The sequence below is a fragment of the Nuphar pumila genome, chromosome 16 (genome assembly GCF_984573655.1).
Source record: "Nuphar pumila chromosome 16, dmNupPumi1.hap1.1, whole genome shotgun sequence".
NCBI lineage: Eukaryota > Viridiplantae > Streptophyta > Magnoliopsida > Nymphaeales > Nymphaeaceae > Nuphar > Nuphar pumila.
In genome coordinates, this window is record NC_143264.1 from 6510846 (window position 1) to 6537662 (window position 26817).

Here is a 26817-nt window from a genome sequence, read left to right on the forward strand (position 1 = left end):
GTTTGCAAGAACCCACATCCACAGAAGGAAATCACTCTCTCCACACTTTCATTAGTTACCCATCGCAAAAATATATATAGCTGAGCATGATGAGAGTGGCACCAAAGATAAGGCATGCCAACTCTACAAAGACAATGAGCAAAACTACAGCTCAAAAAAAAAAAACTATATAGTTTTTTGAAATGACGAAGCAGAAATCCAGGAAAGAGATCACAACTAGCAACTGAAAAAATCCTTCTAGTCTCTTCCTTGATCATGATGAGATGTGCATGTTTTATTTCTATCATTTCTCAAAAGTGAATGTGTTGTATCCTTTCATTTTGAGTTTGTTTTGCTGAGTAAAAAAATCTCATCGAAATCCATGCTCTGTAGTTTACATTAAGAAAAGAGAGAATAGAGAATGGAGAACTTGGGTCAATACCCTCACACCTAGGGCAGGTCCTCTTTTATATTATTTATATAACTGATGTTACAAAAAATACGATTCAACTCAAGGAATGATACATCACACCAATGGTGAAAATGACTATTTTACCCTTATAATGACTTCTAACACACCCCTTCAATCTGTACATGGGTTATTTAAGACCATGGATAGTTTGCCTTTCAGTAGCCAATGTTTATTAGAAGTCAACAGCTTGGTAAACAAATCAGCAACTTGCCCTTCTCCTCCAACAAATAAAGGTTGAATTTCTTGACTCGCTACTTTCTCGTGAACAAAGTGTTGATCCAGTTCTACATCTTTCATTTTTTCATGTTGAACTGGATTTGTGGTGATGGTGATTGCACTTACGATCTACTGATGGGTTGATAGTGACGAACCACATCAAGTAATTTGATCATTGAGCTTGAAGGAGAGTTCAATCTTGGACTCGCTTTTGGCTATGATGAAAAATAAATAGAGTAGGAAGAAGATGACAATCACGACCATTCTTCATGAGCTCGGCAAAAGAATGCTTCGGGACACATGAACCTTGAACAAGAAAAGACACCTCTCCAAGATTATAATCACAATAAGGATCAAAGGAGTCTATTGGCTCTGATACCATGTAATGAGATGCCTCTAAAATATAAAAATGCAAAAGCCACAGAAGGCAAAATACAAAAGCCATTAAGGGCATACACAAAGCATAAAGATCACACAAGTACAGGCCACAAAGGGCACAAGAGAGTCTCAATATAAAAGTATAATTGTTATTGATAAAAATGCTCAAGAGAGTATTAACTCTGTAAGATGGGCTTCCTGACCTATACCCTGCCATCATATTGAAATATTTTATATTTTTCTATCAAATTGACACTTGACAAACTTGTGAAAATGGACAAAGCATTAAAAAAAATCTGATTTTCGCTTCATAGGGTGAAACCATGTGAATCTAGTATATCGTTGATAAAACAATGTTATACTTGAAGTTGTCCCAAGATAAGATGAGTGTTGGGCCCCACACGTTGGAATGGATCTTCATAAATGGCTGCATGATCACACTGTCAGAATCTACATGCCTTTCCTAATTGGCAACTGGGATAAATGAAACTTTTATTCTTAACAAAGGAGCAAACATCAATAAAGTTCTTATTCTTGAGAAACTTGATGATGCTAAACCCTGGGTGTCAAAGGGGAGCATGCCACCTTTCTTCATACACTCTTTTCAATTGTTTCAAAAATAGAGTGGTTTCACCTTCTTCAAGAGCGTACAATCCGCCTCTTCTACTCCCCTTGGCTATTATCTTCTCCGACCTCCTGTCCTTTATAACGCAACAGTTTAAAGAAAACTGCAAATCATAAAGAAATTTTGTCATTCATAGGGCTCACAGGCAGTAGATCTTTTTTCAACTTCTGAACATAAAGAATGTTCCTCAAGGAAATTTCAGATGTCTTTGAATGAGTTTTAGCATTATTTGTATGAGTAATTGACAATATTTCACCATCGCCGACCATGATGAAATCTTTCCTATCGTAGGGCTTTAGGTTGAGCAACTTAACTGAGTTCGTAGTCATGGAAGCTGAAGCACCAATGTCGGCAAGCCATTCCGAGTCATGCCCATTAGAAATGGACATCCTGGCTAGGTCCTGAGGTACTTCGTCAACTTGAAAAGCATGATTGAACCTGTTCTAACACTTCAGGACAATGACTTTTCTTGTGACGTATTTGACATACCACCACTTAATTTTCTTTCCCATTAGATGAATTTTGATTTTTCTTTTCATTTTGATTTTCACCATTCCTCTTATTCTACTTGTTGTTCCCTCCTTGAAAAAATCCATGACCATTAGAATTGAAACAATATTGATTGTTTCCCCTTCATTGTTTTGGATTCGTTGATTAAAGAAAGTCATTTTGGTTTGATTATAAGATGGAGGCTCATGCAATTTGTTTGGAACCTAAAAGCTTTGTAATAAGGGAATGACATCCATATAAGGAGGGACGGGAGGTTTAAGCATGATGGTCACAAACGATTCATAGCCATTCCCCAGACCCATGAAGTAGCTCAAAAACTAGCGTTGTCACCAACAAGCTTCCCTATGGCAGCAAGGTCGTTGCATATGCCCTTGAATACTCATGTAAAGAGTCTGCACCTTTGTGTTTTCATTAAAGATTCTTGATCAAAAGCCTCAATGAGCATAGTCCAAATCTCTTTCGAAATTTCAAGCCCCACGGGTATGCCAAGCACGCTTTCTGAAAGCGTGCCTGTGGTCCATCCATTCAGCAGCAATCTGACCTCCTCCCTGAAATGAAGAAGGGATTCAGAAAGTAATTTGCTCAGCTAGCAGCAGCGCTTTTTTGAAATAAGAGATGACAGTATAGGCATCTCTCCATTTATGAAGCCTTGCATGCCTTGGCTCTATAACTGGGCCAAAACCAAGAAGAAAGAGTGAACTGTCTTCTTTATGGCTCTGATACCATAATGAAAATCAGAGCAAGCAGGGAGACAAGTCTTAACATGGTTCGTTTTACAAGAACCAACTTTCGTGGAAGGAAAACCTTACTCACACTACACCTTCATTAGTTGCCTATCAGCAAGACATATACAGCTGAGCACGATGAGGCTGGTGCCAAAGTGATAAAGCAGGCCAACACTACATTGGAAGATACAAATGATAATGAGCAAAACCACAACCATTTTAGGAAATGACCAAGCACAAATATAGGTAAGAAATCAAAACTATCAACTCAAAAAATCCTCTTCTTTCATCACGATGACTTGTGCATGTTTCATGTCTATCCTTTATCAAATATGAATATTCCCTACCCTGGTCATTTTTCCATTGATTTGCAGAAGTTACACTGCCCTGCAAGATGACATGACATATAATACATATGCAGAGTGAATAGGAAACTTGTGATGTTCGAGGTTTCAGCCTAAAATAAATTTATGCAAAAACGTATAATATATGCAACTTAAGTAGGATATTCATGATGCTCGATTTTCAATTTAACCAGATGTTGGCAAATAAATTTAGAAGAGATCCCAAAGTCCACACAAGAAAACATGCAAATGCACATTTAAGTGAGCTTACACTAGACAAAGGGAGAGCGATATATCTCCCAAGAATTCCATCATTCGCAATTAAAAGATCTTACCAATGTTGGATATTTACGATTTCGAACATGAGAATAACAAATAAGGCATTTCAAAAAATGTGTCATTTTTATCCATACAATAGGGTCATTATTTAATTTTATATCCCAAACGTAGCACAAAATAACTTTGTGAGTTCCTTTCAACTTCAAAACAACGTAATTGGGGTTGAAAGCACTAGGCTTGCAAGAAATCAGTTTATAGACATTTTTATTGCTTCCTCACAAGTTCCATCTTTAAAACAAACTTTTTTTATAAATGAGCCAACAATGAAACAATGTACTTTTTCAGTAGGTTTACAGTCAGATCCTATTACTTTCAACAATGGAACAATATACTTCTTCAGTAAACAAGCCAGATCAAGCTTGGGTTCTTTAGCGCAGGCCTATTATGAGCTCGAGCTTCGGCTTGGCACAACACAATAGCAAGCCAAACTTGAACCACCTCAACCTTGGCTTGAGCTCGTTTACTAGCCCTAGGACTCATCTGAATAGGGAAATCTAGCATGAGTTTGGTAAAGGATGTTATCATTCCATATCCAAATCCAATTATGAAACCAGTCATGCAACATCCCATCATGAATTACAACCACTATCTCATGGGCGGAATTCATTCCCGCTGAACCCAAAGGCTTTACAGTATAGATTTGCATCAGTGGAAAGAGGTTTGGGATGAACTTTTGGAGTGATAAATACTGGCACCAAGCACAAGCATCAACAGCGAGGAATAATTTACACTGAAATGTACAGTTCGCATGGGCCTCACGACAGGACACGTGAAAGTATAAAGAAGCTTCTTCACCAGCTAGTGTTTCCTCCATCTCTTTCATGGCTCGCCCCCAACAAACGCTGTACTCATGTATGATTTACAAGCCAACCGAATATGACCGACCATTGCTGTTGTGTATAGGTGATGGTGACGGTGCTGAAACACACCATTCATACCAGACCTACAAGCCACGTGGGTCAACCAAAATCAAAGACAGGTTAATCTTGATACGGGTTCAACAACCAAATTAAATTACGAAGCAAAAATAGAGAAATGCTTGCATGTACCTTAGTAGCGCTGCAGCACCGCCAGAAATGAACTTCCAGTGGAGAGCCTGATGGCACATATACAGGCATTCGCAGCGGGAAGAAAATTGCAAACCTGATAGGATAAATATTTCACTTAGTGGTCAACCAAGAGAAAGAAAATAGAAATTGGCATCTTCTAACAGCTTCCGCTTTACAAGAAACAGAGGCACATCTTCAAGAACTCGGAAAATTTACCAGCTAAACATGTTTGGTGTTGCCATTGTGGGTTCAATGCCGAGGTGAACATCCTTATAAAGTGTAGCATCAAAGTAGCCAGCAAATCCTATGAATAAATAATCCAGTTAGAAAACGGGCAAAGCTTCATCAGCAGACCAGATATGTTCAGTATTATATATTTTTTTAGCCGTTCAAGTATTCAATGTGAATGCACCAAAATTTACAGTATATGACAAAGTTTGGTTAAGACAAGACAATCAAACAGGAGAAGTGATTCAGGCAAATACCTTATCAGCTGAAAGAGGAAAAGAAATATTTCAAAACCCACGATCCAGATGATTAGCACTCTCATGAAGAGAATCTGGTCTCAGTGATTTCAAAACAGAAGTATCAAATGTTTAAGAAACTCCTCTCAATTATTTGAGAAACGCATACCATCTTACATAGAAACTTGTTTTTATTACAATAGAAATGAGTATCAAGTTTGTTTCTATTAGCATCCTTGCTTACGAAGAATAATTTCATTTTATAAAGCCACTATATTTGTTAAGTCTTAAATATTATAATTTGTGAAAATTTATTATATAATAATGATTGATTTACTTTATTATATATAACTACTTTAATTTAATAGGTATCTTTATAGAAATATATACTTCATATAAACTTTTGAGAAACTCATACCAATTCTTTTAGAAACCATATCAACTCATACCATTTTTAACTCATACCAATTCTTTTTATATATTTTTTTAAAATATATATATATAGCATGAGTTTCAAACATAAGCCCCAGAAAAAAGGCGCTACCCCCTTACGGCCCCCCACCAGGGGGGAGCCCCCGAACCCCCCTTTCTGCAAGGGCAAAAGTACAATTTGCAAAGTTTATAAAAACACTCATGCTCGTGCCAAACTTTAGAGGACAATATCCACATATATGCACACAGGATATATTATTATATATATATATATTAAAATATATATATATATATGGCCGAGTCCCCGTGTCCAAAATTTTTAAAATTGCGCCGCACCCGTGTCTCACCCGCACCCATGTGACATAGCCCCTACTTTTTTTTGCTTTAGATAAAGATGAAATAACATCTATTCAGGAAAATATCCTTTGGTGTATGTTCATATATAATATAATACTTGATAGCCAAGATTTACAAAGGAAACTAGAACCATGGAGAAGCATATAAGAGAAAACTGGCCTCTTGTACAAAGGCTAACTAGAGCAATATTATGGCAGTATAAGATTATCACATCAACGATGCCATAAATTTCAATATCAAGGATCTATGGTACAACAGGATAGTGGATTTGAAGAAGATATTACTAGTAGAGGCGCTGGTTGGGTAAAGTGGAGATAGGCAAGTGGCGTGTTACGTGATAAACAAGTACTTCTAAGATTGAAAGGACATCTCTATAAGGCTGTTATAAGACCAACCATATTTTATGGGGATGAATGTTAAACTGAGCATAGTGACAAAAGTTAAAAATGGTAAAATCTCGGGACTCAAACACTCAGGAGATTTTGAAATTTTTCATAAATCTCACATTTTTCAGCAAAATTTTGGCAATAGGAAATAATTTAAAAAATAAAAAAATTAATTATTATAATAAAATATAAATAGAACACAATTAAAAATAAAAATCTCAGGGGGGGGGGGGTCATGATAAATATCTGATAAAACTGTAAATATCGTGATATTTGTCACAGTTTGAAAATCTCGCGAGAAATTTCCATTTTAAACTTTCAGGCAATTTCTCACAATATTATCACGAGAATTTTATAAATCTGGCGATATTTTCTACAGAGCAACCGAGAAGCGACAAGAAGCCAGAATGCATGTTGCAGAGATGCATATGCTAAGATGGATGGTTGGGTTATGAAAAAGTATAAGCTTAGAAATGAATATATCATAATGTGCCCAGGTCTCCAACCAACAATGGATAAGACAGAAAATGTTATTTAGGATGGTTTAGAGTCTTTAGACATATTGATAGCCTATGATTGGCTGCAATATGAAGGAAACACACGCACACACACACTATAGTGGAGGGCAAAACAAGACAACAAATACAAAGCCCCTGAGCTATAACACGCTTTCTATCTTTACGGCTAGGAGACTTACTACAGCTCCCGTGAAAGATTGAAACGATACAAATGGAAGGAATTAAGAAAAGAAGAAGACTAGAAGACTTCAAAGGAGGCAGTAAGAGGCGATATATGAAGGATTATAAAGTGACCAAAGTTGTATCACTAAATACAAAGGAATGAAATTATAGGACTCCTAAAGCTGCAAAGCCCATGCAGTTGGGATAAGGCTTGATGACGATGATGATGATGCAAGATATGCTAACAAAGACCACAATATTGGTTTAATTGATTTGAAATATTAAAGGATGAATGAAAATATTGGGGTGATATGATGGCCGAGCAACCTAGAATTGTGTTCAAAACATGGTCACAAGTCAATATAACATATCGGCCATATATATCAGTAATTCATCAACAACTTGCTAATACTAAAATTTAACTAAATTTGATTAACCAAATCAATTTTATTGGCTGCAACTATTAATTAGCTGCTGGTTAATTGTTTTAAATCTGATATTTTGTTGGAACACACAAGGTGCAATTCTGATTTATTTTTGCCTTGCACAAACAGTATTATATATATAGATGAGACCAGTGGAAACCTACTTACAAATGAGTAACAGAACACAAAGTGAATCAAATCCGACCAATGACAGAAACATTTGAATAGCCTTGGGCCATAAAGATGAAAAAAGGGAAGAAAATAAAAAGTGTGGCCTTTCGCAAACTTTTGATTATTCATCCAAGCTGGTCTAAAACAGAAGTTTCTAGTGTTCCAAGGTCATTAGCATGATACTCCGGAGGTATTGAGAATGATACATTGTTGACGATCAAGCTATACTTCATTAATAGCCTTTAAAATTAATTTAAAAAACCAAAATTTTGTCAAAGGTTAGTTATATTTTCTCCACAACAGTTTATCTAATTATTTACTCTTCAATCTTCCTGGTTCAATTCTGACTTGAAGACCAACAACATTTTATCACTTTGATAATACCATACAAGTTTATGAGATGCTTGTTTTCAATTCCCACATGTTGATCATGATCCCATATGGTTGCAATTCTCCTTCATCATTATCATATAATCAGGGTGTCTCTAGACCTGGAGGATGGGGACATAACCAAGACACAACCAAGACACAATGTGAGAAACAAAAAGCACAAACATGGTCATCTATTTCACGAAAAGAAATGCATGTTCACCTTGTACCAAAAGCAGATCCAACAAGAAAATAGCAACAAACGCTCAGCATGCCACAATAAACCAATGGCAGCATCACTATAGAAGCTCGCCACTTAGGGCAAGTTTTATTCAATGGGTGGGAAGGGAAGTGCCTTTCTTATGAAAGGACACCCTACATGAAAAGAAGCAACCCAGGTGGGCCCTGCAAGAAACCGCATGGCCTACAAAAGGACTTTCAAGTGGAAATCTGCTTTTCATACGAAAATATGGTCCCAAGCCAATAAAACAGGAGAGGTGTTTGTTTCAGCCACCATCGGAAAATGGCCCATTTAAACATGAAAATGGCCACTTTCCTGCAGAATTGGATGAAACAAAAAGGCCCTTAGGTGCCATGTCAGCTTGAGGATTGTATGCAATGGTACTGGTTTTTGAGAAACAATCATCTACAGGGTGGCATGTCCATTAATTATATCTTTTACATGCACTTCTTGCATTTATGACCTACTGTCAGTCACTTTGTGCACTTTGACAAACTGATTTGCAGGGTATAATGAATATAAGACATTTGAAGAAGGAATGCTCCCTAGCCCAATCTGGTTCTTCCCACAGATTTTATAATTAGCAGTACCAGAAGAAAAAATTGCAGCAAACGCATCATTAGTACGCAGACAGAAAGGAACTAATTCTACATTCTTATCACTTATATAATAAGAAAATATCAGCTTATCAAGAAACCATTCTTACACAACAAATTAACCATATCATGCATGGAGAAAATAGCAGCATATGCAAAAAAGGATTATCAAATCATACCATGAACCAACGCAGAACCTGTATCCGTTGGTATATCAAATCGCAATTTCTTGTACTTTTGATTGTCATTCTTAGATGCGGAATGTGGATGATGAAATGTGAAAACCTAAAAATAGCCACAACAATGTATCAAATAGTTAAACAAACATCTCAAAATGATTCACAATGGTGATGCACAAACTAAAAGAAAATAAAAATCGAAGTACTACTCCGAAGCATGCCATGTGTCAATGACACATCCCAGATATAGTTGAAGGGACTTCAAGTACACACAGAAGAATATCCAAGTTGGCAACCATCCAAAGCCAAAAATTATGGTAAGAACTAGGCACATACAGATTATCAAATGCAAACTGCAAATGATCTTCAGACATGGAAGAAGATCTTACCGGTTGTGAAGGAGCAAGCCCAGCCACACTGTGCAGTTTCACAACATAAGCTGTCTCAAAGTGTAACAAGTCTTTGTATGATTTAACCTGCATGGTAAAGAAAAAGTCTATGATAACTCAAACATATGGGAAGCATAGAAAATCTCTGAAAACATTCACAGTCTCAGGTATTCTTCGTGATAAGTTCAAAACTATTCTCAGTAAATACTTGACAAATGACTGTATTATATAAAAGACAATAAACAAAAAGAAAAACAGCAACAAAATTTTGAAAGAAATGTATAAATATCGGATATTTCATGTAAATCTTGGTGACTTAAAAACAAGAAAGCATGGCACTATACTTTAAACATCATGGTATTTCTCACATTACTGATGGGACATCAAAGAACTAAAAGTGACCATACATCATTATATAGCTTTGATGCTGTGATAGGCTGAAGAAAACTTGTATACCTGCAACCAAAATCAACCAGCACACAATCCATAAATTTGTTGAACACAAATGGGAAGTCCAGGAGTGAATCAAAAACACCAAAATCAAGAAACAGTAGCATTAGAAAGACTAGGTTAAAAAGACATTACGACGAAGGAATTGAAATGCCATCATCTTTCAGGAACCTCTGCGCTCCATCAAGGCACTCTGGGGATAGTTCATTGTCACCAAAAGAACCCAGCAACTCACTCACCTAAAAAAATTTAGTTAAGAGGAAAACCTTGAAAAAAAAAGTAATAGATGAAACACGTTGAAGTGTCTGATTAAAATATAAATGCACTTGATCTGACAAAGCTATACTGAAAATTACAAGCAGAAGACCACTTAAATATGACATTTTCAATAATTCTTCTGTAAGCAATTCAAGTAGAATTTACAAACTTCCTATTGGAAGAAACTTTGCAGGCTATACGCATTGAAAACTGCCCTCTTAAAACTATAAATGCCACACAAACAGTTTCTGCAAGCCTCACCACAATGCAAAAAGCAGGGGCTGCTTTCCACTTGAACCAGAAAACTTAGATACGACATTTTCAACAGCTTTTCTGAAATCAATTCAAGAACTTATCACAAAATTCAGCACTATAATAGAATTTTGCAAAAAAAGTTTGAATGATTATGATTTAAGGGTGTGTTTACAAGACTGAAAACCCATCAGGTTTCAGCAGAAACACACCAAATGTGACGCATTTCGGTGGGCCCCACCACACAATGCAAACATGGAAGCTGCTTTATGCAATGAAAAATGGCCACCAAAATCATTTCTGTCCCATCTCCCACCCTACCATTTCAGTTGTAATACTTCCTCCGTGTGGGTGGGTGTGGGCTCGCAACTCTGCTTCTGGGGAAAGCATAAATACAACCTAAGAGTGAGCCAACTTCTCATGGAACAAACAAATCTTATGAGGAACAACTGCTTACCAGGATATCAGCCTTCTCTGGAGCATTCCAAGACCTCATATCGCATCCAACTACAGTGACAACTGCCTCCCAACCCTCAAGTTTAATCAAACTCTGTTCCAGAAGAATTTTTCCAACGGTTAAAGGAAATCAATGATGACAAGGAAATAGAGATAAGAAAATAAATAGACATATAGCATGCGGGAAGCATGACCCTTTCAGACATAAAGAAGAATCTATTTGCAAAAATGAGTAGAAATTTTTCTAATGGTTATTGGAAACCAGGCCTCCTTCCCCTCTTTTAACCTTAAAAACTGATGAAACGCAAGTATAAGAGAGCTTGATTCCCATAATCCCCAACCTTCCCCTCATAAAAAAAAAGAATCGAGAGAAGAAAAGTATTTTCAGAATGTTCTAACTGGAATCTGATGTACAATCAACCGATGGCCATTAGAAATAACTGAATACTGGTATCATTAACGAAAAAAGAGATTGACGCAGGGGAAAGATACACCTTCCAAAGAGAAAATTCCCGTATCCATAACAAGTCGAGATCTGGAATCAGATTAATTAACAACTGTTTTGACCTCAATGCCACTACTTAAACATGAACATCAACATATTTATCAGAACTTACATGGAGTGTCACAACTGCATTGGGATTTTTCTCCACAGCATAAACTCTTAATTTTCGTCCTGCTTCTTCAGCTGCCTGCACTAAGTTTACAAAGTTCTGAACAAGTAGGCAACTTGGATGTCAAAGGCATCTACACTATCAGAAGAGTGAACAAAACCTGTAGTGATGCCCTAACAAGAGGACCTCGTCCTGCACCTACAACCATTAAGACCTATCACAAAAAAACAGGGACAACGTCAATCGGTACTAATCTCATGATAAAGCATTTCAAAAAATGGAATAGTGCAAACAATAATTAGCCAATAGTTGGCAAACATCAACGAGAAAGTGTCTTACAGTTGTTGTCGATGCTTTCTCATCTGAAACTCTTTCAAGCAGCGCTTTATGTACTGCTCTTTGATACTATCCAGGGAAAAATGATGAGCAACAAAAAGTAGATGTTAAACAAAAGTTGAAATTTCAAGGAAAATTCTATTGAAAAGCATGATGAGCTCAAAAACAAGATCAGAAGCATTAAAATAGTAAGCAGCAAAAAAAAGGAAACAAAAAGGAAAAGAAACAAAAATTCGAGAAGAAAACTATGCAGCATTTAGAAGATAACTTCACATATTAGAATGCCACAAAGTAATCAGAAAGGATTTTGAAAATAATTCTCTCATAACATTCTCGGATTTACAAAATACTATCACACACCTGCAGCCTCCAAATTATCATATTCACAATTTATAATACAAGTAAACAGAAAGGAATTTTCAAAATAAGCTGTGCTCATAAACTTATCATATCTACAAGTTGCCATAAACACATATAGCATCCAAAAGGCCAACAAGTAAAAGCTTTACAGAATAAAAGCAAGTTTATACATGTGATAAGAACTTAAACAAGAATGACACAAAAATCCATTAAAACATAAAGCTCACCTGACTGTATTTCACTGTGTCTTTCTCAAAAGTTTCGTATGTTTGAGCCTCAAGATTATCCATCAACGGCTGTATAAGAAGATAGAAAACAAAGCACGCTAAGCGGAAAACAAAAAACAATTAGACCAAGTAAGTATTAAAAGTAACTCTAAAGGAGGTACTCAAAACTGGAAATAGAAAATAAATGACTATATAACAAAATCCGAGTTACCTGCAAAGGTGACTGCAAGAAATCCCTATAACCAATCTGGCATAAGAATATTAAAATCAGTTGACTTTTTATGCATTTGACAGAGGCTATTAAAGTGTGAGGAAAAACCAAATTTTCCATTATCATCACACCTCAAATTGCTCCTGTTCAGGAAGTGGATCCAGCCTTCGATAAAGGAATGCAACATAATCAAAGTATGGTCGCATGGGATGTTTGCTTGAGCCTAAGACAGAAGCACAAACCAATTCAGGCATGCATTAACAGAATTCACATAAACCAACCATTACAACTAACTCCATTTAGCCTTGAATGATGGATGGTAAAGAAACAGAAATAGCTACATTACTTAAACATGCATAGATTTTAATATTTCTTAAATTTTTCAACAAAGCCACAAAGTTCAAGGTAAAGAAGTATGGCAAAACCATGGATACACTTGGCGGCATTTAGTCTACAATCAGCAAGCTGGGCACAACTACAGAAGCCCAGAAAAGGAGTATTGGCAGTTTCTCACAGAGAATTTTTTGAATTAGCATGTAAACTACTAGTTTTTCTTGAGAGACTCGAGTATCGAAAATAGAAATTTACAAAAAAAAGTAAGTCTTTTATGCTGTTTACAATAAAGTAGAAGTAGAAAATGACACCTCATCAAAAAAACAAGAAAAATAAATAAAGAAAATATCATGATAATATTGAGATAACATTGTCATGTATTGAAGTCACTGAAATATTTTCATGTCTTCAAGGTTTTTTATGAAAATCTCATAACAATATGATGATGGTTCACAGAATGTGGCAATCATGTCTGGAGGGACTGTAGTTGCCAGAGACGGGTACGCAAGCCCCTCAAAAGTTTCAGGCATGTTTTTGCTGAAACGTGTCTAAAAAAAATTTGGTATGAGTTTCTAATAGACATTGTTACGAGGTTTTGGTATGCAGTTTCCTTGATGATAATATGAGTTTCTAATGAAATTGATACAAATATTTGAAAATTAGATCTCATCATTTACCTTGTGAGAATAATGGCATTATATATGTTGAGATAAAAGAAATGCTACGAACAAAAGCAAAGGTACTAACTATAAAAATCAAATATCACATAATTTCCCTATGGACAGCTATAGCAATGGGCCAATGTCTTAAGTTAAATGTAAAAGTGAAATGTTTTAAAATAATAACCAAATAAAGAAAAAACATAAAATAATCTCAAGCTAATATGGTCAATATGATGTAAAAAGGCTGCCACTTGCAAGAATTTGTGAAAAGTATATCCAACTATGAGCATGATATTTTGCATATCTCTCAAATCTCAACCATGGGATTAATATAAAAAGTACAAAAAAACAGACTTAGAATAAAAAAAACTTCCATGACAGCCTCCAATGGAAGTGATAGAAGCATGCTGATGGTTTCAATGGAAGCAAGATAGATCTACATATAAAAGGACGGTCCAAAAGGGGCTGTGGAGGTCCTACTATCCCATGTTTTACCCTATTTGAGAGGGATCAATGCCATTACCACAAATGAAACCAGGTTTGGTAGTGGTTTCACTTGTACAAGGAACCAGTTTCTTATATGCTCAGGGACGAGTCTCATATTCATTTAGAAACGAGTTTCTTGACCTTTTTAAAATAGGTTTCTTTGTTTTTTAAGCTAGTTTGGAACCAGTATCAGACATTGGTACCCCTGAAACAGAATACGTAGGGAAAAATAGAGTTTTTATGCAAGTATGGGAGGGACAATTCAAAACCAAGTCATACTGAACGCAGATCAAACCCAAACAAGTGTAACTGCAGACGAAAGCAAACAAGGATTCTCAAATGCATACCTTGAACATGATTTTCACTTCCATTAGTTAACAAGCATCCAGAGCTTTCAACTGAAATATTATGCACTGCTCCAGATACGACAATCTGTCAAAAGGGGCAGAAAGGGTCAATCACAAAACCTAAGTGATGCAATAAATGCTCATTTATCATTTCTGGATATGATTGATGGAAGTAGCTCGCATGATAAATCAGTGCAAAACTATTTAACTATGATTGGATGAGTTTAGCAGACAAAGTGAGATCAATGGTGAAGACCTCTTTTTTCTTCTTTTTTTAACTCAAACAGGTCCACAAAGTACGTGTAACTCCCCTGTGATTGGGCATATAAAGTTATAAATTCCATATCATCACTTTAGATGGTGTTACTACTCAGATGTGGAAAACGAGTAAACTTTTCGCACTTTTCGCATGATATGGCCGTATTACTCAAACAAATAAGATCACAGAAATATCATTTATCTCCATCAATTCCAAGAAGCCATAATAGGCCCAGATGATATTAAGATGCAGAGTTGCAGACTGCCATCGTTTCCATAGAAATAGATCGCTAAGAAACAAGACAAGAAACATCTGAGGAAAATGAACCCCAGAACAGAACAGCAAAACAAGCTAAACCTCAAAGAGAAAGAGCTACTTCAGCTCACCTGCACAGAATGGTCAAAGAAACAGGCCATCAATCTTTGATGATTCCTTGATAGACAAGGGTATCCTCTTGCATTAGTGAGAAATGACTGGCAAAACAAAAATTACATCAGAGCTCCAGCACATTTAATATCACAGATTCACCAAGAGTAGCCCCCAAACTACAACATGCAAACCTTAGGAAATATTTACATTGGTATGCAAAATAGCTGCTCTAACAGGCTCCCCAAACCAACGACCAAGAGAATGAATTGATGGCAATGTGCGGCTGTCAATAACCAAGTTGTGAGATAGCAATTTAAACACAACTCAGTTACTCTTACAAAATTTTTGTCCTTAGATAAAAGTTTAAATCATTAAACTAGCAGACAGGCATCAGGAACAAATAAAAGAAGGGAACTTAAACATGTGCTCAATTGTGAAAAAGGAATAGCCGAATGGGCAAAGCCTATGCTACCATGATGCCTAGGCATAGCCAAAGGTCCTGAAATCATCCTCCAAAAGATGCACTTCTCCTTTTAACTTTGAGTATTGGCACCACAACATTTTAATGATATGCTAAAATCACGACACTATTATCTAACAATCATCAACTCCACAAATCCATATTACAATTTCTAATTGCAGAACAAGTGCACGCATTAGCAAGCAATAAGAATCACATTAACAATCAAAAATAACAAAAAAAGTGTTAGCTGGGCCACAAGAGACACAATTATAATTGAAAGGACTTGGGTTCAAACTGAAGCAAACATTCCAGCTGTCTTATTAAAACAAAAAGGATACCATCACGAAAAGGACGCAAGGCATTTACCACCCACAAATGGATGAATACAGACAAACTTCACCTTTAAAATTAGTAGTTGCCAAGGGATTCCACTTGTCTTGGCAACGCAAAGTCTTGCATTTAACAAAACAGACACACATGAAAGGCAAAAAAAAAACTTACTGGAATGCAAAAATGTGACGAAAACTCTAAACCTCTGAATTAAGATGAAAACCAAAATTTACAGCATAGCATTATAACAAATTGACTCATTTTGGCAGCTTTGAACATGGACTGAGATGTTCGTAAGTGTTCACAGTTAACATAAACATGAAAAACATAGGCCACGAGAAAGAAAGTTGAGCCACAGAGCAGATGTGTGTTTCATGACTGTTAACAGGTAACACAGACATGAAAAGATAAACTAAAGGGTAATGATACCTGTTGCATGAGTACCATAGATTTAGTATAACTTTTGCAAAGCAAAATATTTTATAAGAGAATACACATTTTTGAAGCAGCAAAAACATCAAAATCACCACTTTTCCAGTGAAGGTCCTTTCTTTTGTCACTTACAATATATCAAGAGCAACAGATAACTGGCTATGATGCTCACATAGGAGACGAAATGAATTCCACCATTCCCAGCTATCAATCACATGTTCTTTGCCCTGTAAGCAAATACAACAAAAAGTAAAGACACATCCAAGCATTCACTAAAAGATATTTTAATATTGGAAGTAACTTGTTAATAACAAATTTTTATGCCAAATAGGCAAAGCATTTCATGCAGATCATATAAAGGCATACTATGACAAAGCTGTAAATAAAAGACAGTCAAAAAAGAAGTTTTTTGTCAAAGAATTAGGGATATCACCTTGACTACAACAGGAAACTAGCAGCACAATTTTCACTCTTTCAACTGAAATTAGAATAAGCTCAACCCAAATTCCCCAAAATTAAAAAGGGGCAATGTATTTGAACTAGTTGGACCAGCTAACAAATGTTTATCAATATTTAAAATTACTAGAACAAATAACATCTCAGAAAACTAAAAAAAAGAATAGATAGGATAGGAACAATTTTTTTCAGCATCCACTGAAGATATTAGAATGAGCTCAAGCAAAATTCCCCGAAATTAAAAAGGGGCAATGTATTTGAACTAGTTGGGCCAGCTAACAGTGTCGACTGTTTATGAATATTTAAAATTACTAGAACGAGTAACATCTCAGAAAACTAAAAAAAAGAATAGATAGGAGCAATCTTTTTCAGCATCCACTGAAGATATTAGGAATACAGGCTCAAAACCACACTTTAGTAAGATCTGGTAAAATGGCAAGGATGAAGGAAGTCTCCACACCTGACAGAATGGCCAGGTCTATCATATTTCTTCATGCAAGCCTCCAAGAACATGAAAATTGTGTTAAAATGTACTCATCAATTATTGTAATTAGATATATTTTATATATATAAAAGATGATACATATACATATATGGCTATGTCACATGGGTGCGGGTGCGGGTGCGGGTGCGGGTGCGACACGGGTGCGGCGCAATTTAAAAAATTTTGGACACGGGGACTCGGCTATATATATATTAAAAAAATATAAAAATAAATATATATATATATAAGACTCGGTCAAAGTTGTGCCCATTAGGGGACAGGTGATGAGTTGTGAAGGCATTCTGTACACTTTCTTCATACAGGAATAATTCGCTTTTGGGCACTTTCTTCATACACTGTAATAATTCACTTTCTTCGTACAGGAAAAAACCACAAAAACTTGAGTTGTGCCCATTCTGTACTTAAAACTTGAAAGTGTACAGGTTTTTTAGTTGTGATGGGTTTTTTCCTTACAGCTGTAGCCCAGAAAATTTAAAAAAAAAAATTCAAAAAAAAAAATTCCAAAAAATGGACCAAAATGACCCTGGGTGCGTTGACCACACCCAGGGTCGGGTTGACCGAGTCCGAGCCGCACCCGTGTTGGTGCGTGTCGTCGCGGGTGCGGCGACCTTGGAGCCGAGTCCGTGTGACATAGATATATGGTATATATGTATATGTATCTTCCTATTTATATATATAAAATATATATTTTTCTATATTAGTCGTAGGGGTAGTTTAATCATTTTACGCATATTCCATTTTGGAATATGATTGTATTTTCCCTTTTATTTTTCATTTTATTTTTTCTAAAATTATTTTTTGTGGTTTGTGCCACATTGGAGGGGCCCCCAAAGAGTCGTTGGGGAGCCCCCAACGGTCACAAATGTGACCGTTGAGGGCTCCCAACGACTCCTTTGGGAGCCCCCAATGTGGCTCCTCAAAGGCTTATAAATAGGGGCTTTCCCCCTTGTATTTGTTACTCCTTGGAGGAGCTTTTGCTCCATTGTAATGCGTGTTACACCCGTCTTCTCTTCAATAATAATAACTTATGTCTTATAGGCATTTTTGCCCCTTTTGTGGGTTTATGTGTTAGCACATTATGTGCTTGTGTTTTCCCCTTTAGTGGGTATATCCGCACTTCATGTGCATGTGTATTGGTTCATTATTGAACCTAAATGTATTCAAAGTTGTTTCTTTACATGGTATCAGAGCAAGGTTGAGATCGAGTTGCTCTTTGTTGCATTGGGAAGCGTGCTATTCAAGATATTTTAAAGAAAAATGGTGAAGTTCTCGTTTCTCTCTTTTGCTTCTTAAAATTATTTGGTATGCATTATATTTCTTTAAGTATTGTGCATTATGAAGAATAACATATGTTTTTGCATATGTATTTCTCTCTTTTGCTTCTTAAAATTATTTGGTATGCATTATATTTCTTTAAGTATTGTGCATTATGAAGAATTAGATATGTTTTTGCATATGTGTTCTCCTTGTCTTTATGAGTTTGGATTCTTAACATTCCATTGAACTTTTTATTTTTCTTTCGTATATTATTCTCGTTCGTATGTCTCTTCTTGAAAAATAAGTCTTTTAAGAAAGTTATGTTAGAAGTAAAATGCTTGTGAGATATGTAGCATTGCTCACATACTCTCATCATAATTATTTCATATTAAAGGTATGTGTTTACCATCTAAAATGTCCTATATGAGGCTTTACATTCTTCAATTCAGTTTCAAGAATATGTTTTATTATAAAATTTATGGTCTTCATTAATGTTGCATACTTAGTACATTAGGAGTTGGTTATAATCTATTAAGTCATATAATATTATGAATTTTTTGTTTATAGATTTATGTCATAACGCAATCATATTATTCCTTTTGGGATTTTCTCCACTTTAATAAAGTTTTCTCTCTTCCTTTCGTATGTACCCTCATTTGGGGATTTGTTTTTTTTTTATCTTTCTTTGAGAGGCCTTTTGATCCTTGTGAATCTTCTTATGAGTATATACTCTTTGAGAAGATTTCATGATTGCTATAAGCTTCTATTTAAATAACAATATTGGTTTTTATGAGACTTCTTAAATATTACCATCTTTATGAAAGCATGAGAGACTCAAGCATTTGCCCTTTTCTATATATTACATACATGCCTTAGTGCATGTTTGCTACCTTTACGTTTTTTGCATATTTTGTTCAAGTATTGTGAGAGTGCCTTTGTGCACATCTTTTATAAAGTATTTGTGCTTGTATGCGTATTGTCTCTTCGTAGACATTTTCACATAGTACTCTATTTTCAATAAAGAGATGTTTATATTGCCTTCTTTAGGGCTTGTTTTTTGTCCCTTAATGGACTTGTGAGATTGTTTCTTTTATCGTTATAAGTGCTTCCGCAATATCTTGTTACATGTTGTCCTAAATTTGCACATTTAAGATTATTGCTATTCTACATCTTGGTATGCATATAATTGCAATTTATAAGGCTTGATTTGATTCTTGGATTATTCCAAATCCGTTCTCACACATAACATTGCTTATATATTTCATGTTGTGTTTATTAAGTCTTTTTTATAATGATCATGATTGAACATAATTTCGTGTTTATGCAAAATTATTGTTATAAGGCATATTGTTGTGATTAGTTATGTTGGACCTTTGAATCAGCCCTCTTTGTAAAATCACATATTTGGAAAATGATTTCCTTAAAAAGTTTATTACCTTTTTATGGCATTTATTTTCTATCCATCACAAGTTATATGATGCGTCAATCCTTTTTTTATGGCCTTATTGCTATATTAGAGATGATTGTTGAGGTGAGTTATGGGCACCTTGTGTTATGTCATTTTAGATTGTCCACTTGCCATATTATAAATGGTTGTTGAGGTGAGTTATGGGCACCTTGGGACTCTATAATGATTTGTTATATGATTTCTAATTATGAGTGTGCCACTCATTTTCTTTTGGCCATTAATCTTATGGATGCTCCTATTTATATATAAATGTGATGGATATATGGTGTTTGGAACCTTAAATGTTTTAAGGTATATTTAATTCAAGGGTTTTGAGACTATTGCTCAACCTTTTGTTGTTTATGAATCTTATGAGTGCATTTGCATATTTGTGAGTTCGTGTTTTTGTGCTTTTTGTGCACAAGTGTTTCAAGTGTTCTTGTTGTGCGTATGTGCATGTATTTATTTTCAAAATGTTGTCCAAGGTTTTATTTATATTACAAGTTTTATTGCCTCAAAAGTCTTCTCCTCTTATACCTCTTATCTAAGTGTCATCATATGTAGACAAGACATATTATTAAACCTTTGTGTGTTGTTAGCCCTTGGTTGGCTTTGTTCTCTTGGTCTAGTAGCTGAACACACTTGTCTTGAGTGTTATTATATGTAGACAAGGCACGTTGATTCACACCATGGTGTGTGATTTTAGTCCATGTTGACATTTGTGTCTTTGTTCTATTCGCTGAAATGTATGCCCATAGTTAGCTTCTTTCAATCATTTCAAGTGTCATTTTATGTAGACAAGAGATGTATTGTGTTTTAGCCCATGGTTGGCTTGATACTTTTGTTCTAGTAGCTGAACATACTTAATTTTGAGTGTCTTTTTACGTAGACAAGAGATGCTCTTGGTCCATGTTGGCGTGTATTTTCTTGTTCTTGTCGCTGATACACTCATTTCAAGTATTATTACATGTAGACAAGAGGTATTTTTACACACCTTTGTGTGTGTCTTTTGGCCTTTAATGGCAATATGGTTACGTTCTAGTTCTAGTTACACTTGATTTGTGGGTTTTGGAGGACTAATCAGGTAATTACTTGTAATAGATGAACTATTGTTGAAATTTGTAAAATTTCATTCATATTTTGCTCTTTAAAGATACAAGAGAATCATATCATTAATATGCATATTTTTAGCATTTAATCTACATACTAAGTGCTTATGGTTTTGGCCACCTTTTGTATTTAATATGCAAAATAAATTTTTATAATTGCAATCATTTGAGTGAGATGTTCCTAAATGTGTAAGGTTCCCTACTAAAATAAAGAAATGTGTAGAGTAAGCATTGTAAAATGAATAGAGGAAAAATATATATTTCACTCAAGAAGGCTTCAAAGAAGCATATAAAGAGGTATGAATTAATGGGTGTCTTGCCACTTTTGTGTTTTTTGTTGTTCCCTTGCTTATTAGTGGCTATTTGGGTATGTGCATGCTCTCTTGTTTGCTCTTGAAGACTTTGTTTCTCTTGTTCGGCACTTCATTATAAGCCTCTTATAGGGTCTCATGGCGGACCATTGCTTTATTCCCATTAAGGGGGTGTGTTTTGTCCATTTTTAAGAGCTTATGAAAGCATTATGAAGAAGGCTTCAAAGAAGCATATAAAGAGGTATGAATTAATGGGTGTCTTGCCACTTTTGTGTTTTTGTTGATCTCTTGCTTATTAGTGGCTATTTGGGTATGTGCATGCTCTCTTGTTTGCTCTTGAAGACTTCGTTTCTCTTGTTCGGCACTTCATTATAAGCCTCTTATAGGGTCTCATGGCGGACCATTGCTTTATTCTCATTAAGGGGGTGTGTTTTGTCCATTTTTAAGAGCTTATGAAAGCATTATGCATTCTTGTAATTCGTTTCCTCTTTGACATAATATATGATTTTGAAATTTTGGTTTTTTAAATTTTCTTTTAATGCTAAAGTAATTATCCTATCATGTGCTTCAAATTTCTATGCATAAGTTATATTTTTGCACCATTGTTTTGTGGGTGAGTCATCTGATATGCTTTTGATTAATCTTGTTAGGAATGCTCCATTTGAGTAAAGTGCAAAGATATTTTTTACTTGTTCTTTGTTGTTATTCCACAGGATCTTGGAGATGGGATAAAAATAAGTACCCTGGATAGATCGGGAAATGTGTTCACCATTAGAAGACAATTGGAGGAAGGCATTTGCAAATTTCAATGGCATCCTCACTGAAGCCTCTTGGAGTCTTGCGACTTTTTTCAATCTTTTTGTTTCCCCACGCAAAGTTTGAGGAGGGTGTTAAAATGTACTCAGCAATTATTGTAATTAGATATATTTTATATATATAAAAGATGATACATATACATATGTGGTATATATGTATATGTATCTTTCTATTTATATATATAAAATATATATTTTTCTATATTAGCCATAGGGGTAGTTTAGTCATTTTACGCATATTCCATTTTGGAATATGATTGTATTTTCCCTTTTATTTTTATTTTTCATTTTATTTTTTCTAAAATTATTTTTTGTGGTTTGCGCCACAATGGAGGGCTCCCCAAAGAGTCGTTGGGGAGATGTGACCGTTGGGGGCTCCCAACGACTCCTTTGAAAGCCCCCAATGTGGCTCCTCAAAGGCTTATAAATAGGGGCTTTCCTCCTTGTATGTGTTACTCCTTGGAGGAGCTTTTGCTCCATTGTAATGGGTGTTACACCCGTCTTCTCTTCAATAATATTAACTTATGCCTTATAGGCATTTTTGCCCCTTTTGTGGGTTTATGTGTTAGCACATTATGTGCTTGTGTTTTCCCCTTTAGTGGGTATATCCGCACTTCATGTGCATGTGTATGGGTTCATTATTTAATTTAATATATTCAAAGCCGTTTCCTTACAAATTGAACTCAAGTTGGAGAGTAGAAACAACGAAATGTTAATAGACTTAAAAGCAACCACGTCAGTCTTCAGTCAAAGAGAACCACAAGTACCAAGCTTCAAAGAGAACCAACGTATATGGGAGTACATGGTGGCACATTAGAACAGAAATACCGGAAGTTTCTTAGGTAGGTGGGAAGCGCACTTCCCAGAAGCGTGATACTCCCCACTTCCAAAACTTCATGGGAGTCTCGACTCTACCATGCTTCTCCTATGCTTCCCAGACGTCGTCTATGCTTCCCTACATGCTTCCTATATATTTTTCTCAAATTTCTTTTTGTGTTTTCCATGTGCTTCCTCTCACGCACCCACTCCCTTGCCATATGTTTTCTCTAAATTGGTAACCATCGCTGTTAGGTTTTAACAAAAATTTAATTCTTAAACTACAAAGTCGTGAAATATAAGAAGTCATTTTTTTTGTTTTAGTTTGCTCCTTGTTCCATTGTTCCTGTATTACTTCATTTGTTATTCCTATTTCGCTTTCAAATTGATACCTTGCTTCTCGCTTCCAATAAATTTTAAAATACCTCGCTTCTCGCTTCTCGCTTCTCGCTTCTCGCTTCTCGCTTCTCGCTTCTCGCTTCTCGCTTCTCGCTTCTCGCTTCTCGCTTCTCGCTTCTCGCTTCTCGCTTCTCGCTTCTCGCTTCTCGCTTCTCGCTTCTCGCTTCTCGCTTCTCGCTTCTCGCTTCTCGCTTCTCGCTTCTCGCTTCTCGCTTCTCGCTTCTCGCTTCTCGCTTCTCGCTTCTCGCTTCTCGCTTCTCGCTTCTCGCTTCTCGCTTCTCGCTTCTCGCTTCTCGCTTCTCGCTTCTCGCTTCTCGCTTCTCGCTTCTCGCTTCTCGCTTCTCGCTTCTCGCTTCTCGCTTCTCGCTTCTCGCTTCTCGCTTCTCGCTTCTCGCTTCTCGCTTCTCGCTTCTCGCTTCTCGCTTCTCGCTTCTCGCTTCTCGCTTCTCGCTTCTCGCTTCTCGCTTCTCGCTTCTCGCTTCTCGCTTCTCGCTTCTCGCTTCTCGCTTCTCGCTTCTCGCTTCTCGCTTCTCGCTTCTCGCTTCTCGCTTCTCGCTTCTCGCTTCTCGCTTCTCGCTTCTCGCTTCTCGCTTCTCGCTTCTCGCTTCTCGCTTCTCGCTTCTCGCTTCTCGCTTCTCGCTTCTCGCTTCTCGCTTCTCGCTTCTCGCTTCTCGCTTCTCGCTTCTCGCTTCTCGCTTCTCGCTTCTCGCTTCTCGCTTCTCGCTTCTCGCTTCTCGCTTCTCGCTTCTCGCTTCTCGCTTCTCGCTTCTCGCTTCTCGCTTCTCGCTTCTCGCTTCTCGCTTCTCGCTTCTCGCTTCTCGCTTCTCGCTTCTCGCTTCTCGCTTCTCGCTTCTCGCTTCTCGCTTCTCGCTTCTCGCTTCTCGCTTCTCGCTTCTCGCTTCTCGCTTCTCGCTTCTCGCTTCTCGCTTCTCGCTTCTCGCTTCTCGCTTCTCGCTTCCTAGTCTGGCAACCTTGCATTAGAACCATATGCATAAATTGAATGTTGAATTGATCTTTTTTTAGGACATCAAAGACAGAGATAGCACCACAGTTCATATTTGATGTTTTTTATGCAATAGACCAGGATATCATGTGCACTAATTAGTATCACCAAAGCCCTACTTGTTCTGCACCTTTAATATGATCATCTACATGGGATCAACTCTACATTTGCTATTTCTCTATTTATGCCTATCTAAAGCTAAAGTGAATGCATCCGGTTCCTCTCAATACAACCTGAAAAATCTGGCACTGACTACTTTCTACTTAAAATACTTAAACTAAACGGGTACAATTATCTCATTGTATCAACCCAATATAACGGCAATACCAGAATAACAAGAATCATCATGGCCTAGAGAAAAATCCAGATTGGAGAGTTATTACAAGCAGATAAACGGGCATATGTGCTACACAATCAGGAATGGAAGAGCAAAAGAGCAATTGAGTACTGGGTAATAAAGAAAAAAAGAAAAGAAAAGAAATGTTAAGAAGAGATGGCAACAGTTGCTAACCAGATGCTCAAAGCTGTCTGCCATGGTATTTGCATCATCAAGGTCAACCTTTTCCAAAGGCACCCTTAGCCACAACTTATTTGCAAAAACAAGCAATCATCAGAAAAAGTATCATAGACAAACTGTAGTGAATCTATGTCACATGGGTGTGGGTGCAGCACTTTCAAAAAACTTGGGTACGAGGGTGCAGCGCATATATATATATATATATATATATATATATATATATATATATATATATATATATATTGTGTAGGGGAGGGGTCAAGCCCCCTCCCTGCGCCCTCTTTGTGCAGGGGAGGGGTCGAGCTGATGAGTTGTGGAGCCTGATTCAGAGTTTTTACCCTTGCTGGGCTCCCCCCCTGGTGCGGGTCTTGTAATCAAATTTTTTTAATATAAAAATTGGACACAAATAACCCTGGGTGCGGTCAACGCACCCAGGGTCGAGTTGACCGCACCGGGTGCCGCACCAGCATCGCGTCGACGCGGGTGCGGCACCCGGTTTGCTGAGTCCCTGCGACATAGTAGTGAATATAAATTTTATAAATTTACAAATAATCAAGCAACATATGGAAAAGGACTTGTGATAGTCAACTTGTTGGCAAGCCACCTGCATATTATTCAACCCTTGCAAAATCTGATTGACACATCTGGCATAGTTACCACAAGATGGTCCTCGTGGGCAAGGAAGCAAGCATGCCTACAAAACCACATAAAATAAATTTCAATAGCACAAGCTGACATAAAAAAAAGAAAATCAAGAACTATAAGTTATCAAAAGCTATTGGGACCACTTCCAGAAAATGTACAAAGCACAGGCCAAAGCATTATATAACATCCAATGAAATGCAGCACTTCTCCATATCAAATAAATTTTGCAGAGGCATTGGCATTATGTTTATAAACGCTAAAACATGGCATACAATCTAAATGTCAACAGGAATCCCAAATAAAATCCCAGCACCATTTACTTTGTGAGGTTTACATGGACTCAGTTTGGAGCTTTTAATTTCATTCCATGCATGTGTGAATACATGTTGTACATAAATTATTGTTCCTATGTTAAGGATGTTCTTGTTCCTGTGGTCATTGGATTTGTTCTCTCATCCACCACGTGGTATCTTCTCATGTTGCTAATAGTAACTATTAAGTAAATTGGTTTGGGTTGGGATTCATCAGAACGATTTTGAATGTGGCCTGAAAATTAGACCATACCGATAGGAATCTGCTCTAGCTCAGGTCATATATAATATTTATTTAAGACCATATAAGTATGGGGTTCAGATTGGATATAAATTGCGGGTTTATAATGGACTGGGTTAAACTATTGGCAACAATTGTTGAAATAGAGTTATCAGGAATATTTTGTTTAAATAATTTCAAAAAATTAGAAATGTATGTATTCAATGAGGATAATATATATGTGTGTGTACAAATTTTTTCAGATCTCCGTGCATTGAGTATGAAGCAGTTTGTGTCCTCGTAGATTAAGGTTATTATGGGTATAGGTGTAGATTTGTTTAGGTTCAAGCAGGTCTACTTTCAAACTGTTCAGGTAAGGCTCGTTCAGGTGCACGCGACAAAGAATCAACAAGATTCGGTACAAAATTAGGTGGAGCACACTCTAGGCCTTGCATCTTACGTCTCACTTTCTTTGTGTCGCAATGCAATGATTAACGTATCATTTCTAAGAGCTTTGTTCACAGCAAACCTTGACCCGTGGGTGTGATGTGAGAACCAAATGAACATAGGTTGAAGGAATGAAGCTTACAGTTTCTGAAAAGTACCACTTCAGGTAGGGAAAAGCTTTCTAGTCAGTACAGTTAAAGCACAAGAGGTTTTGATGCTAATAGAACATAACTTTACTTACAATTGAGTTTCTAAACCTCTAGCGCAATCCATAAAGTACACCTGGGGAAACCCTTCATATGATCATGCCAATTAGAATGCAATTTCAGATTCATTTCTGTTATTTACTTAATAAAATAACACCAAGAAAGAAAAACTAATGCGCTTG

The 26817-nt window shown here is 36.4% G+C and overlaps 1 protein-coding gene across 1 annotated transcript in view; it reads right to left on the bottom strand.

The window, feature by feature from the left end:
• Positions 1 to 4092: 4092 nt before the first annotated feature.
• Positions 4093 to 26817, bottom strand: part of SKB1 (SHK1 binding protein 1) — a 41234-nt gene continuing 18509 nt past the window's right edge. Inside the window, exons 4-23 of the mRNA XM_089992180.1 lie at positions 25411 to 25500; positions 24801 to 24875; positions 16304 to 16398; positions 15154 to 15229; positions 14964 to 15050; positions 14319 to 14403; positions 12622 to 12713; positions 12491 to 12526; positions 12280 to 12348; positions 11696 to 11761; positions 11517 to 11570; positions 11360 to 11434; positions 10744 to 10836; positions 9912 to 10015; positions 9734 to 9782; positions 9327 to 9413; positions 8938 to 9043; positions 4854 to 4941; positions 4638 to 4731; positions 4093 to 4531 (exon numbers count right to left, since the gene is read on the bottom strand). Coding sequence (XP_089848306.1) covers positions 4448 to 4531; positions 4638 to 4731; positions 4854 to 4941; positions 8938 to 9043; positions 9327 to 9413; positions 9734 to 9782; positions 9912 to 10015; positions 10744 to 10836; positions 11360 to 11434; positions 11517 to 11570; positions 11696 to 11761; positions 12280 to 12348; positions 12491 to 12526; positions 12622 to 12713; positions 14319 to 14403; positions 14964 to 15050; positions 15154 to 15229; positions 16304 to 16398; positions 24801 to 24875; positions 25411 to 25500 — 1605 coding nt within the window. The 3' untranslated portion in view covers positions 4093 to 4447. The remainder of the gene's footprint in view (positions 4532 to 4637; positions 4732 to 4853; positions 4942 to 8937; positions 9044 to 9326; positions 9414 to 9733; positions 9783 to 9911; positions 10016 to 10743; positions 10837 to 11359; positions 11435 to 11516; positions 11571 to 11695; positions 11762 to 12279; positions 12349 to 12490; positions 12527 to 12621; positions 12714 to 14318; positions 14404 to 14963; positions 15051 to 15153; positions 15230 to 16303; positions 16399 to 24800; positions 24876 to 25410; positions 25501 to 26817) is intronic.